A 20,005-nucleotide genomic window follows, 5' to 3' on the forward strand; every position below is an offset into this window, starting at 1 on the left:
CTCTGCAGTCATTTCCCTCCGATCTGAAATGATCAAACATTTCAGATCGGAGGGAAATGTCCTCCCCCTGACCCCTCCTCCGGTCCACCGGAGCCCTCTGGTCACCGGAGCCCCCTCCGGTTCTCCTGAGCCACCACCCCCCCTCCCCCCTCCGGAGCGTGGAAGATGGCGGCGCACAGCGTGCGGCCGCCTTCATTCTGCTCTTTCTGCCGCATGTGACACGTCACATGCGGCAGAAAGGTGTCCCCAGGTCCCACTAGGTCACCCCCCGTCACCCCCCGTCACCCCCCCCCCCCCAAGCCCCCGGTTATACGTTACCTGTCTGCCGCTCCGGGCCCGCGATCGCCGCCTCCTTCTTCAATGCTGGCGGCGCATGCGCAGACAGCGGCTGTCAACTGGATCCCTGCAAGCAGGGATCCTGCTGACGTCGCTGATGCACAGGCTCCACTGTGGACCGGGGGAGGGTGAGTGCAGTGATCTGCAGCCACACTCCTCACATGGAGAGGCTGCTGTTCCAGAAAATGGGGGGTACGTTCTGTGAGCGTGCCCCTCATATTCTGGAATGAGGTTACTGCAGGTCACTCTGCCCTAGGTTGGACCGGGGCAGTGTGAGTGCAGTATTCTCAGATTACTGCACCCACACTGCTCATGGAGAGCTTGCTCTTCCAGAAAATGGGGGATACGTTCCCTGAACGTGCCCCCCATATTCTAGAAGATCCAGAGTCGGCGTGGGACCTCCAAAATGGATTACAGCGACCGGAATTTCTTTATTTTCAATAAATTGGTAAAAGAGGAATGTTTCGGGGAGTGTTTTTTCAAATAAATTTTTTTTTTGTCTTTTTTTTTTCTATTACTGACTGGGTTAGTGATGTCGGGTATCTGTTCAGATGCCGTGACATCACTAACCCCAGGGCTTGATGCCAGGTGACATTACAGCTGGTATCAACCCCATATATTACCCCGTCTGCCACCGCACCAGGGCGCGGGATGAGCTGGGGCGAAGCGCCAGGATTGGCGCATCTAATGGATGCGCCACTTCTGGGGCGGCTGCGGCCTGCAATTTTTAGGCTGGGAAGAGTCCAATAACCATGGCTCTTCCCACCCTGAGAATACCAGACCCCAGCTGTCCGCTTCACCTTGGCTGGTGATCTAATTTGGGGGGGACCCCACGTTTTTTTTTTTTTTAAAAAAACGCCTGGGGAGCCCTCCAAATTGATCACCAGCCAAGGTGAAGCTGTCAGCTGTGGTTTGCAGGCTACAGCTGTCTGCTTTACCCTAGCTGGCTATCAAAAATAGGGGGGACCCCACGTCGTTTATTTTAATTATTAATTTTTTGGGGGGCTAAATACAAGGCTAGGCACCCTTTAGTGCCACATGAAAGGCACTAAAGGGCGCCAGCTTAGAATATGCAGGGGAATGGGACGTTATATTTGTTTGACATCTATCCATTCATCCATTGTAGCATTTTACGCTGTGTGCCCACAATCAGGGTTTGCAGCGTTTTGGGCGCAGAGTGTTTTCCCTGTGTCCATAATGCTGCGTTGTGCAGTAGAAGCACAGTGGAAGGATTTTTAGAAATCCCATGCCCAATGTGCTTCTTTTCTCCGCAGCATAAACCGACCTGTGGCGCAGCTTCCCGAGCCTCAGCATGTCAATTTATGCTGCGGAGATGAGTGTTCTCTGCAGGTAGCATAGAGCTCCACAGCGGCCTGAACCCAAATCGTGGGCTTGGGCAGCTGCGTTCTCCCGTGGACAACACTCACATCTCTGCAGGACGGCTGACACTGTGTACTAGATGCCGTGTCGCTGGATCATGGCCACAGAGCCTAACAGTGAGACATTTGTTGCTACAGCAACATTTTTGTGAAGTACCTGTGGATTCAAAATGCTTACTATACTCCTGAATAAAATCCAGTTTCCAAAATGGGGTCACTTGTGGGGGTTTTCTGATGTATAGGTACCCAAGGGGCCCTGCTAATGTGACATGGTGCGCGCAATTTATTTCAACTTTTCCAGAATTCAAATGGTGCTCCCTCCATTCCAAGCCCTCCCATTTATCCAAACAGAGGTTTTTGGCCACATGTGGGGTATCCCTGTGCTCATAAGACATTGGATAACAACCTGTGGGGTCCACGGTTTGTTGTTGTCTCTTGAAAAAGTGAGAAATTTGATGCTAAAGCAACAGTTTTGTGAAAAAAATGAAAATTTTCAATATGGCAACCTAAGCTTATCAAATTCTGTGAAGTACTCGTGGATTCAAACTGCTCACTATACACCTTGATAAAAGCCTTGAGGTGTCTTGTTTCCAGAATGAAGTCACTTGTGGGGGACCGCCACTGTTTAGGCACCTCAGGGGCTCTCCAAATGCAACCTGGCGTCCGCTATTGATTCCAGCCAATTTTGCAGTCAAATGGCACTCCTTCCCTTCCGAGCCCTGCCATGCGCCCAAACAGTTGATTTCCACCACATATAAGGTATCGCCAAACTCAGGAGAAATTGCACAATAAATGTTATGCTGAATTTTTTCCTTTTACTCTTGTAAAAAAAAAAGCTACCTGGTTGAAATAACAATTTTGTGGTAAAATTTTATTTTTTTTTTTTCATGGCTCAACGTTATAAAATTCTGTGAAGCACCTGAGGGTTCAGGGTACTCACCAAACATCTAGATAAATTCCTTGAGGGGCCTAGTTTCCAAAATGGGGCCACTTGTGCGGGGTTTCTGCTGTTTAGGTACCTTAGGGGACCTCCAAATGCGACATGGTGCCCGCAATCTTTTTAAGCCAAATTTCCTTTCTAAAATTCAAATATTGCTCCTTTCGTTCCAAGCCCTCCCATTTGTCCAAACAAAGGTTTCAGACCACATGTGAGGTATCACCGCGCTCATAAAAAAGTGGTTAACAAACCTTGAGGTCAAATTTTTGGAATTACCTCTTGAAAAAGTGAGAAAATTGATGCTAAAGCAACATTTTTGAGAAAATTATTAAAATTTTCAATATGACAACGTAACGTTAACAAAATCTGTGAAGTACCTGTGGATCTAAAATGCTCACTATACCCCTAGATAGAAGCCTTGAGGGGTCTAGTTTCCAAAATGGTGTCACTTGTGAGGGATTTCTTCTGTTTAGGTACCTTAGCGGACCTGTAAATGCAACATGGTGCCCGCAATCTATTTCAGCCAAATTTGCTTTCCAAAATTCAAATATTGCTCCTTCTGTTCCGAGCCCTCCCATTTGTCCAAACAGAGGTTTCTGACCACATGTGGGGTATCGGCGCGCTCATAAGAAAGTGGGGAACAAGTTTTGAGGTCCATTTTGTTGTGTTATTTCTTCTAAAAGTGAATAAATTTGGGTTAGAGCAACATTTTTAGGTAAAATTTAATTTTTGCTTTTTTTCATTCCACATTGCTTTTGTTCATGTGAAGCACCTGAAGGGTTAATAAACTTCTTGAATGTGGTTTTGAGTACTTTGGGGGGTGCAGTTTTTAGAATGGTGTCACTTTTGGGTATTTTCTGTCATCTAGGCCTATTGAAGTCACTTCAAATGTGATGTGGTCCCTAAAAAACTGGTTTTGTAAATTTTGATGTAAAAATGAGAAATTGCTGATAAACTTTGAACCCCTCTAACTTCCTAACAAAAAAAAATTTTGTTTCCAAAATTGTGCTGATGTAAAGTAGACATGTGGGAAATGTTATTTATTAACTATTTTGTGTCACAGAAATCTCTGGTTTAACGGTATAAAAATTCAAAAGTTGAAAATTGCTAAATTTTCAAAATTTTTGCCAATATTCAATTTTTTTCATAAATAAACACAAAAAATATTGTCCTAAATTTGGTACTAACATGAAGTCCAATATGTGACGAAAAAACAATCTCAGAATCACCGGGATCCGTTGAAGCGTTCCAGAGTTATAACCTCATGAAGTGACACTGGTCAGAATTGCAAAATTTGGTCTGGTCATTAAGGTGAAAATTAGCTCCGTCACTAAAGGGTTAAAACACAATATGTTCTCCTTGTGTTTGCGTGGGTTTCCTCCGTTTTTTCCCCACACTCCAACAAACTGATAGGGAATTTAGATTGGAGGCCCAATGGGGACAGTGATGCTGATGCTTGTTAAGTGCTGCGGAACATGTTGGTGCTGTATAATAATAAAGATTATTATTAATAAGAGGCAATCAAAACATCGTTTGTACCCCAAATTGGTATCAGTAAAAACATTTGCTCAGGGCGCAAAAAATACGCCATTACACAGGCCCAGATTCCAAAAAATTAGAACGTTATGGGTCTCGGAAAATGACAACAAAAGCGACATTTTTTTTTACACCACTTAAATAAAAAAAACTACACATGTTTGGCATCTACATACTTATACTGACCTGGGGAATCGTATTGTCAGGTCAGTGTTTCAAAATAGTGAACGTGGTAAATAAAAAAAACAAAAACACATTGTGGAATTGCAATTTTGGAATTTTTTTTCCTGTTTTCCAGTACACTATGGCTATATTGTCGGAAAAATAAGTTATGACTCTTGGAAGAAAGGGAAGAAAAAGGAAAAAAAAAAAGGCTCAGGGATGAAGGGATTAGAGGAACTGGCCATCAGGATTCACCCCTCTAGCAGGTATTAGGAGCACTTTATCAGCCTCCTAACACCCTCACTAATGATGCCGTATTAGCACTAATCACTAAATGTAAGTGTTTAAAAATTCAGTATAGTCCCTGCCTGCAGTCACCAGACTAGGCCGGGACCTCTGCCATCAATACCACAGTGTGGTGAAATCACGCCCACAGCAGTGTCAATGATATGTTTGTAGGGGATATAACTTTCAGGGGAAAACACAGAGAAGAGGTAAGATTTCTTCTACTCCTCCTTGTTCTCCCCACAGAAGTTAGGATATCATTGACACTGCTGTGGGCGTGATTTCACCACACTGTGGTATTGATTGCAGAGGTCCCGGACTAGTCTGGTGACTGCAGGCAGGGACTATACTTAATTTTTAAACACTTAGGGGTACTTTGCACACTACGACATCGCAAGCCGATGCTTGCGATGCCGAGCGCGATAGTCCCTGCCCCCGTCGCAGCTGCGATATCTTGTGATCGCTACGGCAGGTTCACATGCACTCACCTGCCCTGCGATGTCGCTCGGGCCGGCGACCCGCCTCCTTCCTAAGGGGGCGGGTCGTGCGGCATCACAGTGAAGTCACACGGCAGGCGGCCAATAGAAGCGGAGGGGCGGAGATGAGCGAGACGTAAACATCCCGTCCACCTCCGTCCTTCCGCATAGCCGGCGTGAGCCGCGGTGCCGCAGGTAAGCTGATGTTCCTCGCTCCTGCGGCTTCACACACAGCGATGTGTGCTGCCGCAGGGGAACGAGGAACAACATCGTACCGTCGCAGCAGCGAAATTTTGAAAATGTCGGACACTACACCGATGATACGATTACGACGCTTTTGCGCTTGTTAATCATATCAAAAAGGATTTACACACTACAACATCGACAGCGACGCCGGATGTGCGTCACTTTCGATTTGACCCCACCGACATCGCAGCTGCGATGTCGTAGTGTGCAAAGTGTCCCTTACATTTAGTGAGTAGGGCTAATACCGGCATCATTAGTAAAGGTGTTAGGAGGCTGATAAAGTGCTCCTAATACCTTCTAGAGGGGAATAATAATGACTGGTTCCCTTTAAAGGGAACCTATCACCAGATTTGGGGCCTATAAGGTGCGGCCACCACCAGTGGGCTCTTATATACAGCATTCTAACATGCTGGTTGGATGTTTGTCTTCGTTCTCTGGGTCTGGCGCCCTCTCTTTCGGCCATCTTTGTCCTCCTTCTTCTGAAGCCTGGGTACATGACGCGTCCTATGTCATGCACACGAGCCGGCATTGTGGTCCCGCACAGGCGCACTACAATACTTTGATCTGCCCTGCTCAGCGCAGATCAAAGGACTCCAGTGTCAGCTTGTGTGGATGAAAAATCACTAAAAAATCACAGCAAACATTAGTCTCCTCCGTTTTGCTAATGAGAGTGCCGATTATAGTTGTACCGAATGGTAAATACAGACATGTGCCCGTCCATGGGTAGAAGAGCTGCACACAGGGAAAGTGCCATCCATAATTTGATATGAAAAAATGCATTTAATGGGGTTTTCCCTTGAACGATGTTTATTTTAAAGTTCATTTTAATCATTAGATCTTGGAATAATAACAATTTCCACAATTGGATGTGTTTAAAATAAATGTTCCTGTGCTGAGATAATCTTATATATGTGTCCCTGCTATGTACTGTGTAATAGACGTGTCTGACTGTACGGGCACATGGTCTGATCATAGCACAGCTCCTGGGCAGCGGAAAATGCAAAAGAGTATACAGACTTTACAGCACGGAATCACAACTGATTCTTTTTGTGAGGTAAAACATTTCCCTGTCTGTTTTTTTTTTAATTTTTACCTCAAAGAAAGAATTATTTGCAATCACATGCTGTAATGTCTGTATACTTTTTTTTTTTGCTTCCTCTCCGGCCCAGGAGATGTGATATGATGATCAGACCATGTCCCTGTATGGTCAGACACGACCATTACACAGTACATAGCAGGGACACATATATAAGATCTCAGCACATGAGCTGTGGTATGATCAGACCATGTCCCTGTACGGTCAGACACAGCCATTACACAGTACATAGCAGGGACACATATATAAGATTATCTCAGCACATGAGCTGTGGTATGATCAGACATGTCCCTGTACGGTCAGACACAGCCATTACACAGTACATAGCAGGGACACATATATAAGATTATCTCAGCACATGAGCTGTGGTATGATCAGACCATGTCCCTGTATGGTCAGACACGACCATTACACAGTACATAGCAGGGAGACATATATAAAACATTATCTCAGCACAGGGACATTTTTTTGTAAACCCATCCAATTGGGGAAATTATTATTATTCTAAGATCTATTCATTAAAACTAACTTTAAATTATGGGGAAAAATAAAAATCTTTAAGTCCCATTACATGATGCCATAATACAATTGTGCGTTAGGGTCTGTATTGCACCTCTCACACTTGGGTCCTTCAGTTTCAGTTTAATTTTATGGTGATCCATGTTTAATCCAATAGAACCGCTTAAAATAATTCACACCCTAAAATGGATCCTTATTATGGTCCTGAAAAGCCCCCGTCACATTTAGCGACTTACCAGCGATCCCATAAACGATGCGACCTGATAAGGATCGCAGGTAAGTCGCTGGGAGGTCGCAGGTGAGATGTCACACAGTCAGATCTTACCAGCGATGCAGGAACGATACAGGTCGCAGTAGCGACCTGTATAACGATCTCAGCAGTCACTGGGACCCTGTCACACAGTGTCAAACACAGCGATGTGTCCTGCCCAGCAGGACATCGCCTTTGAACAAAATGGCCCAGGACATTCAGCAACGACCGGAGACCTTACAGCAGGGGCCAGGTTGTTGCTGGATGTCACACATACCGAGAGCGCTAGCGAGATCGCTGTTGCGTCACGAAAACCGTGACTCAGCAGCGATGTCGCTAGCGATGTCGCTTAGTGAGACGTGGCCTTAAGGGTACTTTACATGCTGCAACATTGCTAGCGATGTGAAATTCTAGATCGCACTTGCGATCTTTCGAGATCGCGCGTGCATGAAATGACATGAGGTCTCCTGAAAACTGCAGAATTTCTGTCCAGAAACCTTTGATATTTGGCCCCTCACTTATTATCATCTGTATAAAGTGTTCTCATCCAGTTAGTTAACAAAAAACACATTCAGAATTCTTGAAAATAATTTAAAAAAAAGGATATTGATCTTTATAGTTTCATTATTTCGGTGACTTATCCAAGGCACAAAAATGAACCACTATATCTAGTGATTGACTGATCTATCACATATCGGCAGGAACCTGGAAGTACAGAGGCCACAGAGGACCAGGATCGAGTACATTAACGAGTGTCATCTTTTTCCCTTTTAGGATGTGTGCCTACGATGTTTTTTAGGGGAATTTTGACGCTGTGTATTTTTGCTACATCGAAAACGCAGCATTTGACTTTTCCAGCAAAGTGGATGGGATTTATAGGAATCTCCTGCCCGCTGTGCTTCTTTATACTCAGTGTAAACTGACCGACGGTGCATGTTTCAAATCAGCAGCATGATCATTTCTCTTAGGCTATGTGCCCACGATCCGGACATATTGTGTCCTGGATGCAGCATGTCCTCTCCTGTGGGGCCGCCAGTGCTCTCTGTAAGAGACCGCAGCTGCCTGTGCCCACGATCAGGGTTCAGACAACTGTGGACTTTCTCTCTGTTCCCCCTGCAGAGAACACATGCATCTCTGCCGCAATAAATTGACATGCTGCGGCTCGGGAAGACGCACCTCAGGTCAGTTTACGCTGCAGGAAAAACAAGTACAGTGGGCGTGGGATTTCTAGAAATCCCATCCACTGTGCTTGTATTGTACAACGCTGTATTTTGGATGCGGTGAAAACACGCTGTGAGCCCTGATTGTGGGCACTCAGCCTTAAAGTTACGCAGAGTTTTCTTTATAGATTTTCCCCATTGATTTGCATCAGATGCAGAAACACCACAGGTAAAACCGTAAATGCATTTTTAAAGTGTTCATGCAGCAGAAATGCATCAAAGCGCGTGTAAAAAAATGCAAGTAACCTAATTACATAATAAGTGGAGAACTGCTACTGAAACTCTGCAACATCGAAAACTCCCCAAAAGCTGATTGTAGGAACATACATACATACATACACAATAAAAACAATCGTTATTTAACGGAAAGCTATCAGTAAATCAAATCCCCCCAGACCCCATATATAGACTCACAGGGCAACATCTTTACATCTTCTATCTGTTGCTGTATTCCTGAGAAGTTAATGTTTTAATTCACATGCAAAGTTGTTCAGTCCTCTGGATGTGACAGAACTCTGAATTAGCCATTGCCTCCTGCGCTCCCCATCTATCACCAGCCTCTTTAGCTTCAGTGATAGCTCCCTGCTTGTGTGACATCAGGCAAGGAAATCAGCCAGTGAGCTATCAATCAGCTGACGAGCCTGGTGATGGGCAAAGAAGCAACCTCAGAAAACCGTGGCTCCTTAATGGGAATCTGTCAGTAGGTTTTTGCTGTGTAATCTGAGAGAAGCATGAGGTAGGGGCTAAAACACTGATTCCAGTGATGTGCCACTTCTTAGGGGTACTTCTCACATAGCGAGATCGCTGCTGAGTCACGGTTTTTGTGACGCACCAGAGACCTCATTAGTGATCTCACTGTGTGTGACACTGAGCAGCGATCTGGCCCCTGCTGTGAGATCGCTGCTAGTTACACACAGTGCTGGTTCATTTTTTGGACGTTGCTCTCCCGCTGTGAAGCACACATCGCTGCGTGTGACAGCGAGAGAGCAACGATCTGAATGTGCAGGGAGCAGGGAGCCGGCGTCTGGCAGCCTGCGGTAAGCTGTAACCAAGGTAAATATCGGGTAACCAAGCGCTTGGTTACCCGATATTTACCTTGGTTACTAGCGTCCGCCGCTCTCAGGCTGTCAGTGCCGGCTCCCTGCTCAAGTAGCTGGAGTACACATTGGGTAAACAAGCAAAGCGGTTTGCTTATTAACCCAATGTGTACTCTGGCTATGAGTGCAGGAAACCAGCGCTAAGCGGTGTGCGCTGGTAACCAATGTAAATATCGGGTAACCAAGCGCTTGGTTACCTGATATTTACCTTAGTTACCAAGCGCAGCATCGCTTCTACGAGTCGCTGCTGGCTGGGGGTTGGTCACTGGTCGCTGGTGAGATCTGCCTGATTGACAGCTCACCAGCGACCATGTAGCGACGCACCAGCGATCCTGACCAGGTCAGACCGCTGGTGGGATCGCTGGAACGTCGCTAAAGTGTGACGATACCCTTAGTTGCATGTTGCAGTTTCAGTACAATCAGTATTTTATCAGCAGGAGATTATCAATGTTGGACTACATCAGGGGCACTGATTAGCAGCTTACACACACACTGCACAGTGTACATAGAGCGCGGACAATCAGGAGCGTGGGTGGCGTTATATACAGCCCAGAAGACTTGGCTCTGCTACATCAACATCAGATAAAACAAGTATTCTGTGAAAACTACACCAAGCAGCCCAGTAATGGCCGTTTCACACATCTAGCATTTCGCCGGATCCGTCACACTCCAGTACAGTGTTAATACAGTACAATGGCATTGCAGCAAGCTCCGGTCACATGCTCCGGTCACATGACAGCATGTGACCGGAGGTTGCCGCGATGCCATTGTACTGTATTGCACTGTACTGGAGTGTGTCGGATCCGGTAATCCGGCGAAATGCCGGATGTGTGAAATGGCCTTAAGTAACACATCCCTGGAATCAGACTTTTTTTTGCTCTGTTAGGTTAGGCTATCAAAACAGATTGAAAATGAACACGTGTCAATAGATTTACATTTCCAAGACCTGCATGTCTATATGTTCTTTTGGGGGAGTTGATCTTACTAACATATTCCTTTAAAGGGAATCTGTCACCCCAAAATGCATTGTAAATAGGCTATACAATGTTGTAGGGGACTTAAGGGCACTTTACACGCTGCGATGCCCCCGTCGGTTGTGCGTCACGGGCAAATTGCTGCCCGTGGCGCACAACATCGCTAGGACCCGTCACACTACTTACCTGCCTAGCGACGTTGCTGTGACCGGCGAACCGCCTCCTTTCTAAGGGGGTGGTTCGTTCGGCGTCACAGCGACGTCACTAATAGACGGCCGCCCAATAGAAGCGGAGGGACAGAGATGAGCGGGCGAAATATCCCGCCCACCTTCTTCCTTCCTCATTGCGGGTGGCCGCAGGTAAGGTGAGGTTCCTCGCTCCTGCAGTGTCACACACAGCGATGTGTGCTGCCGCAGGAACGCCGTACAACCTGCGTCCTGCAACAGCAACGATATTTGGGAATGGAGGAGCGTGTCAACGAGCAATGATAAGGTGAGTAATTTTGATAGTTAGCAGTCGCTCGTACGTTTCACACGCAACAACATCGCTAACGAGGCCGGATGTGTGTCACGAATTCTGTGACCCCAACGACATCTAGTTAGCGATGTCGTTGCGTGTAAAGCGGCCTTTAGCCACTATCAAATTCATACTAGCATTGTTCCTGTTCCTGCTACAGTGTTGGAGAAAAACTTTTTTTGCAAATGGCTTTGGCGCACCCTTGGCATGGCCAAGAGTGCAGTGTTAGATTAATTTGTATATTGGGAGCCTTCCCCTACTTTTAATTGACAGCAGTCGCTTCCCAGAGGAGGCGGCTCCAGAGAACTAACAGGCAATGTCAGCACTTATATGCACATGCCAGCAGCATTCAGACAGGGCTCAATCTGGAAAGCGAGCACTGTCAATCAACAGCAGGTGACAGCTCTCGATATACAAATGAGGAGGCGTAACAGTGCCCTAAACTCTTGGCTACACCAAGGGTGCAATGTAGACCCCTCTTTTGCATAAGAATTAAATGTTATTTTCTCTGCCACTGTTTTTGAAACACGTATCGGGAAAGTATGGTTCCTATAGGTGCTCAGCCCCCTACAACACTGTAGTCATTTTGGGGGTGATTGACTCTTTAAGCTTGACCACCTCTTTGACTCAAAGAATCCTATGCTTGTCATTTGAAATAAAACTTGCTCTGTGGAACATATCTTTTTATTCAGGTCACCTTTGCAATTAAATATCTACTGAAAGCTACCCAAAATAAATGTGGCGCATGTGAAATCTGAAGTATCGATCAAGTACCTACATCCCCACCCCCCACAGCTTGTGCAATGGAAAGACACCCACTTACGAGTTGTTAGCCCTCATAGCATACATAGAGTATATACATTAGAGAACTAAATAATACATGTGCAGAAGGAAAAAAACGTCACTTTCCTACAAGCTGACAGGCACATTTCATAATCTGTCATTTAGGATGATGTAAAATTTACAGCCAATTCTGATGTATTATTCTGATGGGAGGCGGTAGTGATGATACGGATCATAGCGAATGCTCAATACTAGCATTTTAAGATAGTCTTCATTTGTAGATAGAAGAATCGCTTGGTCTTTGAGTCTACGGAGACAGATTTCTGCCTGTTAAAAGCACCAATTGACAGCATAAGGCTAGTTTCACACTTGCATTGAACGGCATCCGTTACATTGCGTTGTGTGAAGGATGCAACGGATGCGTTGCATATAATGGCACAACGGATCGTACAAAACAACGGAAAGCTTTTTTTTTTTATTTATTTTTTTTTTTTTTTACAGTTTTACCGGCAGCAGACTATTGTGAACGATCGATCAGCTGATCACCCGGCAGCCGGGCGCTCAGCTGAGCGCTCTCACATGCCGGCGGCCGGGCGCTCAGCTGAGAGCTCTCACATGCCGGCGGCCGGGCGCTCAGCTGAGAGCTGTCACATGCCGGCGGCCGGGCGCTCAGCTGAGAGCTCTCACATGCCAGCGGCCGGGCGCTCAGCTGAGAGCTCTCACATGCCGGCGGCCGGGCACTCAGCTGAGCGCTCTTGACTCGCCCACCCCAGGGCTATGGGACACCTGGTGCCGGGCCGGACTAGTCCGGGGGTCGTCAGTGGTGGCTGGCCCTGACTCCCTACCCTGGTGGGGTCAATTAATATGGCTGCAGTGTTGGGGGTGATTAAAGTTTATATTAATTGTGACGCCACCTGTGGTTTGCGGCTATTAAGCCACCGCTGCTGTATGAGGCCTCCGGGGTGATGGAACGGCAGCAATGGTGTTACTGCTCCCCACAGGTGGAGCGGTGCCCCGGGGCAACAGTTGGTGCTTGTGAGTGTCGATGTAGTTGCGGTGTAATGCAGGGCCGACAGAGCGGTGAAAGGACCGGACACAAACAACAGTCTCTTTACCTTCTCCTCTTTTACTGTGCAAACGGTTAGTCCTGGGAGACCGTTACAGGTGGTAGAGGGCTCCGGCCAGCCTGGAAGTAACTGAGGTATCTTTTTGGCCAGCTGAGTATGAGGCCTACTCCCTGTTCTTTCTTTGCTTTCATAGGACCCAGCACTCTGAAATAGCAATGGCCCTCTTGCTGCTGGGACCGGTGGTACGTCCCTCTCCCTGTGTGGTAGGCTGCGCAGGCCCTCTCGGGTGCTTCTCTGCTGGAGTCCACACCGGGCCCTGGTGATGCAGCTGTACCTTCAGGTTGCTTTGGGGGGCCAGGAGACCTGCAGTCCTCCTGCCCTTCGGATTCGGCTACCAGGGAAGGGTTTTACACCCTGGCAATCACAGACTCCGATGTCTAAGTCTCTTCTGTGCCTCTCTGCCAATCCTGCTTCACTGGGCCAACCTATTCCAGCTCCAGGCCCCAGTCCACAGGACAGCACCACTCTGCGTCTTCTCTCCAACTTCCCTCTCAGACTGAGCACTAACTCCTCCCTCAGGTCAGGCTTGAGGAATGCTCCCTGGAACTCCAGGTTCAGAACTCCCTCTGCTGGCCTGATCAAGAAACTGCGTTGGATGTTGGTACCTACTGGCCAATGATTTCCCCAATTACCTCCAGGCTCAGCATTAACCCTTTGGAGGGGCAATGCTGTTGTGGCGACCAGGTCCTGGGGCGCCACACTCTCACATGCCGGCGGCCGGGCGCTCAGCTAAGAGCTCTCACATGCCAGCGGCCGGGCGCTCAGCTGAACGTTCGGCCACCAAAAGACAAAATAAAGTTTCTGTGATTTAAAAGAAAAAAAAAAAAAAGATGAGCATGCGCAGTGAAAAATAGAGGATTCCGACGCTCAAAAAAAGTTACATGCTGTGTTCCTTCCGCCCGTGGACGCAACACAGCGTCGGCCAGCGGAAACAATGCAGGTACTTTTGGCACAATCCGTCATCCATACAAGTCTATGGGAAACAGCGGAATCCATTCCTCTGTTTTCCAAAAGGGCGGATTGTGACGGAAGGAAATTAACGCAAGTGTGAAAGTACCCTAAGTCAATCGGTGCCTATTTAAACGCCCTTAGACGGGGCCAATGCAAACTGTATGGAGACGATACGATCATTTCTCCCAATACAATTGGCATCGGCAGCACATTCCCTGTGGCAGATATGCTGCCGACAATCTATTTTCTAGACTTCATAAAATATGTGGTCAGCTGATGAACAAGAATGCTGCTAATCATTGGGAAGAAGCATTCTTGAGGAAGCTCGTTTGCTCAAATTTTGACTAGAGCAAAAATGTTTTCTCAGACATTTCAGAAGACCTTTCAAAAGAATATGCCGGCCATTTAGTTCCACTTATCCATTGGACCAACCAGCACAAAATAAGATGTTCTCAGCAATGTAAGCAGGGCTATATACCACAGATGTCAGTCATCCCACCAAGGACACCATCTGCAAGGAGTTTGTATGTTCTCCCCGTGTTTGCGTGGGTTTCCTCCGGGTACTCCGGTTTCCTCCCACACTCCAAAAGACATACAGATAGGGACTCTAGATTGTGAGCCCCAATGGGGACAGTGTTACCAATGTATGTAAAGCGCTGTGGAATTAATAGCGCTATATAAATGAATAAAATTCTTATTATTATTATTATTATTATTATTGGTAAGTGTAGGCAGGAGACTGGTGTATTCTAAGGGCTACTATACAAACAGCACAGTATATTCAGTAACACTTGGTATACCAGCGCAGCTTATAATAATATACTGACAGGGCCACATTCATTAATGTAAGATACATAAGACAGTACGCTTAAAGGGGTGTGGCATTAAAAAGCTGAATGAATAAGGGTTTACAGATATCTTCTATTCAAGTTTTTTAATGTATACGCAGCAAGTTATAACCCCGTGGAATCCCCTGTCACCCCTGAGGTGCCACTATGCTGGTCTGCCTTATCCCTAATGGTGTGGGCCCATGATCCAGAGACACTGCGTTCCAGGCGCATTGTGTTCCCTCCTGCACAACGCGAGTATTCTCCACGGGAGAATGCAGAGGTCTGTGCCCATGATCAGGGTTCCGGGCACTGTGAACTTTTGCTGTGCTCCCCCCGCTGAGAACACTCTTGTCTCAGCAAGCTCAAATCGACATGCTGATGCTCAGAAAGCCACGTCACAGGTCAGTTTACGCTGCGGGAAAAAAAAAAGCACAGTGGGCATGAGATTTTTATAAATCCCATCCACTGTGCTTCTACTTTACAATGCGAAAACACAGTGTCCAAAACACTGCAGACACTGATTGTGGGAAAGTACCTTTAGTGCTGACAACTTCAAGGGCATGTGGCATGGCTGAGGCCAGTTAGTACCGTATTTTCCGGTGTATAAGATGACTTTTTAACCCCTGAAAATCTTCTCAAAAGTCGGGGTCATCTTATATGCCGGGTGTAGTCTTATACGGCGGTGCACGGTGCCGTCGTTTACACACAATAAAAGATATTCTCACCTCTCCTCTGTGCCCACGGTGCCTCCAGCTGTTTCTTGCAGTCCACATGCACACAGACTCCTCCATGATAGCGTCCGGTGTACGGAGCGGCCGCTGCAGAATGCTGTCATGGCTTTACTGTAGTTGACTGCTTTGCAGCGCCACAAAGCATTCACAGGGCCTCTGAGGCTGTCAGCACTTTACTGCAGTTGAATGCTTTGTGGCGGTGTAAAGCATTCAACTGTAGTAAAGCCCTGATAACATCCTGCAGTGGCCGCTCCGTTCACGCTATCATGGAGGGCTCTGTGTGCCTGCGGCCTGCAAGAAACAGCTGGAGGCACCGCAGGCACGGAGGAGAGGTGAGAATATCTTTTATTGTGTGTAAACAATGGCATGATAGAGGGCAGAAGGGAACCAGCAGGAGAACATTATTAAACAATGAGCTCATTACTGCACGGGACATTACAGCAGGGGACATTACTAAAGAATGGGCACATTACTGCAGGGGACATCACTAAACAATGGGGATATTACTCGGGTCGGCTTACTCTGGAGTATGTACAATATATCCCAAACTTTATATTTTAACTGGAAAAGTTGGGGGTTGTCTTATATGCCCAGTAGTCTTATACACCGGAAAATACAGTAGGTATCATCACTGTAGGACAGCTAACAATTGCTGGTGAGCCCACCTTAGCAGAGGTGCTGCTGCTATCAGTTCTGCAAATCCCCAAATTAAGTTAATTAAAAAAAAAAAATCCAGTTACATGACAAATCAAATTTTTATTTATCAACCGCCATAGTTAGGTCAAACTCATAAAGAACACAGTTTTAGAATGAGGTCTCCTATAGCTGCACTTGGCACAAAGATTTCAATCAATGCAGAATAATATGCAGATAACAACAATTCAAAAGGAGCTAAAAAACAAAAACACCAAGACATAAGATTACACATAGAGAAAACTAATACACCATTTATGTCTGCCATATTTACAAAGGTACCAAGTTCAGTAATACATTCCCTTTAATTATAGCATTGCTACGTCAGAAATAATGGGGAACCGCTTATAAGATATTTTTATAATTATATATATATTTATACGTTTAAACAGCAGAAGACAAATGTATTTTTAGTGATTTTGGAACAAGATGTCCATAAATAAAAAAAAGTTACAGTAAGGTTCATATGAGGCTCCCATGTCACTAGATCACTAAATGGCACGCGTGCTTACCTGGCGCTCTGTCATCTGTAGGCGGCTTGGGCTCACCAAATAAGAATTTGTATTTTGCCTTTGCGACATTTTGGGAGTGTGCTGACGTGCTGTTAACCCAAACATACCTTTCTGCCTGTTAAGAAAAAATAAATTACATTTTGCATTAGTCTTTTATATAATTATACAAAAATGTAGAAATCTAGCAAAATCCCTCTTAGTACATGGTACTGGATCCAGGTATCATTCATTTGAAAAAATAAGAAAATGCAAACTGCTATACTTTTCTTTCTCACATCACACTTAAATGTCCATAAGTTAGAAGTGGGCTCTTCTTTTCTTCCCATTGCTCCTCCAGAGATATGGTCCTTTATATTTAGTGCTACTTTGTATGGTTTTTAACAAGGGTGCATTTCTCAATAGTGATAATGCATAGCAGTCTAAAGACACGCTCCCAGATAGTTATGTGAGCCACGCCCCCTTGGCTATAAAAACTAACACTAAATAAAAAAGCACATATCCCTAGAACAGGATGGAGGACTAAAAAAAAAAACCAAAAAAAAACCCCCGAAGTGGTATACTCATGGGAGCAGCGGAAATTAAATGAGAGCAAAAACAACCACTTTTTACCTGGTGACTAGTGATGAGCGAGCACTACAATGCTCGGGTGCTCAGTACTCGTAACGACTAGTGATGGGTGAGCACTACCATGCTCGGGTGTTCAGTACTCGTAATGACTAGTGATGAGCGAGCACTACCATGCTCAGGTGCTCTGTATTCATAATGACCAGGGATGAGCGAGCACTACAATGCTCGGGTGCTCAGTACTCGTAACGACTAGTGATGAGCAAGCACTACCATGCTGAGGTGCTCTGTATTCATAATGACTAGTGATGAGCGAGCACTACCATGCTCAGGTGCTCTGTACTCGTAATGACTAGTGATGGGGGGAGCACTACCATGCTCAGGTGCTCTGTACTCGTAATGACTAGTGATGGGTGAGCACTACCATGCTCAGTACTCGTAATGAGTAGTAATGAGCGAGCTCTACCATGCCCAGGTGCTCTGTACTCATAATGACTAGTGATGGGCGAGCACTACCATGCTCGGGTGCTCAGTACTCATAACAACTAGTGATGAGCGAGCACTACCATGCTCAAGTGCTCTGTACTCATAATGACTAGTGATGGGCGAGCACTACCATGCTCGGGTGCTCAGTACTCATAACAATTAGTGATGAGCGAGCACTACCATGCTCAAGTGCTCTGTACTCATAATGACTAGTGATGGGCGAGCACTACCATGCTCGGGTGCTCAGTACTCGTAACAACTAGTGATGAGTGAGCACTACCATGCTCGGGTGCTCAGTACTCATAACAACTAGTGATGAGTGAGCAATACCATGCACAGGTGCTCTGTACTCGTAATGACTAGTGATGAGTGAGCACTACCATGCTCTGGTGCTCTGTCCTCGTAACAACTAGTGATGAGCGAGCACTACCATGCTCGGTAAAATTATATCATGTTTATAACCCCTATCCCGGAGTCTCCGATACATATGCTTGAAATATTAAAACTAAAGGCACGTTACCCTAATGGCCTTAATTACCGATCCGATTTATCATATATTTATTAAGATTCACTGACATAACTGTTGGAGTTTTTTGTATGTTTTTTGTATAATTCATGTTTTTTTTTATTTTTTTTGTTTTGACTACGTATGAATATTTATGTGTTGGTACTATTTTATATGTAGATCCAGTTGTTTATGGAACCTATTTAAGCCACCATATACTTCACTTCTTTGTATTTGCCTATGATTAAGGAGTTCTTCTTTGAAACGCGTAAGGCGCAGTAGGGCATATGGAGAGATTGGTTTAGTCCATATATATACTTTTTATTGTGATTTAATAAAGCTCAAGTTTTCTTAAGACATCGGTGCTGGATAGGTTTCCCTTTCCTCCCTCCTTGCAATGATTATGACAGCTGTGGACGCCAACCACGGATACCGTGCACCGACCCAAATGGACAACTAGACACGGAGACTGGTGAGCTGGAGAGTGTGCTCCTTTTTTGTTATTTCACTCATCACTAGTCGTTACAAGCACAGAGCACCCGAGCATGATAGTGCTCATTCATCACTAATCATTACGAGTACCAAACACCCGAGCATAGTAGTGCTCGCCCATGACAAGTCGTTACAAGTACCGAGCACCAGAGTATGGTAGTGCTCACTCATCACTAGTCGCTACGAGTCCCGAGCACCCGAGCATGGTAGTGCGCTCATCACTAGTCATTACGAGTACCGAGCACCAGAGCATGGTAGTGCTCACTCATGACTAATCGTTACGAGTATTAAGCACCAGAGCATGGTAGTGCTCGCTCATGATTAGTCGTTACGAGTACAGAGCACCAGAGCATGGTAGTGCTCGCTCATCCCTAGTCGTTACGAGTATTGAGCACCAGAGCATGGTAGTGCTCGCTCATGATTAGTCGTTACGACTACCGAGCACCAGAGCATGGTAGTGCTCGCTCATCAACACTGGTGACAGGTCTTCTTTAAAGGGTACTTTACACACTGCGACATCGCTAGCGATCTCCTTAGCGATGTGAAATTCTAGATCGTAAGTGCGATCTTTCGAGATCGCACATGCGTAAAATGACCTATGTGCGATCTCGAAAGATCGCACTTGCGATCTAGAATTTCACATCGCTAAGGAGATCGCTAGCGATGGCGCAGTGTGTAAAATACCCTTAAGTCATTTGAATACTTTTGATCTATACCTCTGCAATAGCTCCACACATCGCATTTCCAATGTAAAATAAACATAAGTGCTAGTTTAACATGTGGTATGTTATTTTTCTAGTTTTACTAACACAATATAAACTATCCTATGGCCTGGATTCAGATGGCCATGTAAAATCTAACTGGTTCCATGCAGGAGATGCCTACTAGTGCATTAGTGTGGTCTGTAAATCAGATCAAAGAAGAGCTAGCTGGAAAACTGTCCCTATGCACTGTCACCTTCATTATAATGGACGTGTGCTCTCCGGGTGTGCCATAAACGGCACAAATCCGTATAATAGGATCGACTGACGGAGCCCTCAGGGTAATATTACCTTAGAAAAAAACCTCACAACAAAATACACACTTTTTACATGTATATGTTGTTTTGGGTTGTGAATTTCTTATTTGAAGATGTTTTGTAGCAGAAGGATGAAATATAAGCAATGTCACCAGACTGTTAGGCCCCATTATTATTATTATTTATTATTATAGCGCCATTTATTCCATGGCGCTTTACAAGTGAAAGAGGGTATACGTACAACAATCATTAACAGTACAAGACAGACTGGTATAGGAGGAGAG

At 45.6% G+C, this 20,005-nt stretch overlaps 1 protein-coding gene across 3 annotated transcripts in view; it reads right to left on the reverse strand.

Annotated features, from left to right (window-relative positions):
* Nucleotides 1–20,005, reverse strand: part of PSD3 (pleckstrin and Sec7 domain containing 3) — a 926,316-nt gene that overhangs the window by 550,251 nt on the left and 356,060 nt on the right. For all 3 annotated transcript variants that reach the window (XM_075352479.1, XM_075352480.1, XM_075352481.1), the window contains one exon: nucleotides 16,657–16,771. In XM_075352479.1, the coding sequence (XP_075208594.1) occupies nucleotides 16,657–16,771 (115 nt within the window). The remainder of the gene's footprint in view (nucleotides 1–16,656; nucleotides 16,772–20,005) is intronic.

Source organism: Anomaloglossus baeobatrachus, chromosome 1, assembly GCF_048569485.1.
Source record: "Anomaloglossus baeobatrachus isolate aAnoBae1 chromosome 1, aAnoBae1.hap1, whole genome shotgun sequence".
Classification (NCBI taxonomy): domain Eukaryota; kingdom Metazoa; phylum Chordata; class Amphibia; order Anura; family Aromobatidae; genus Anomaloglossus; species Anomaloglossus baeobatrachus.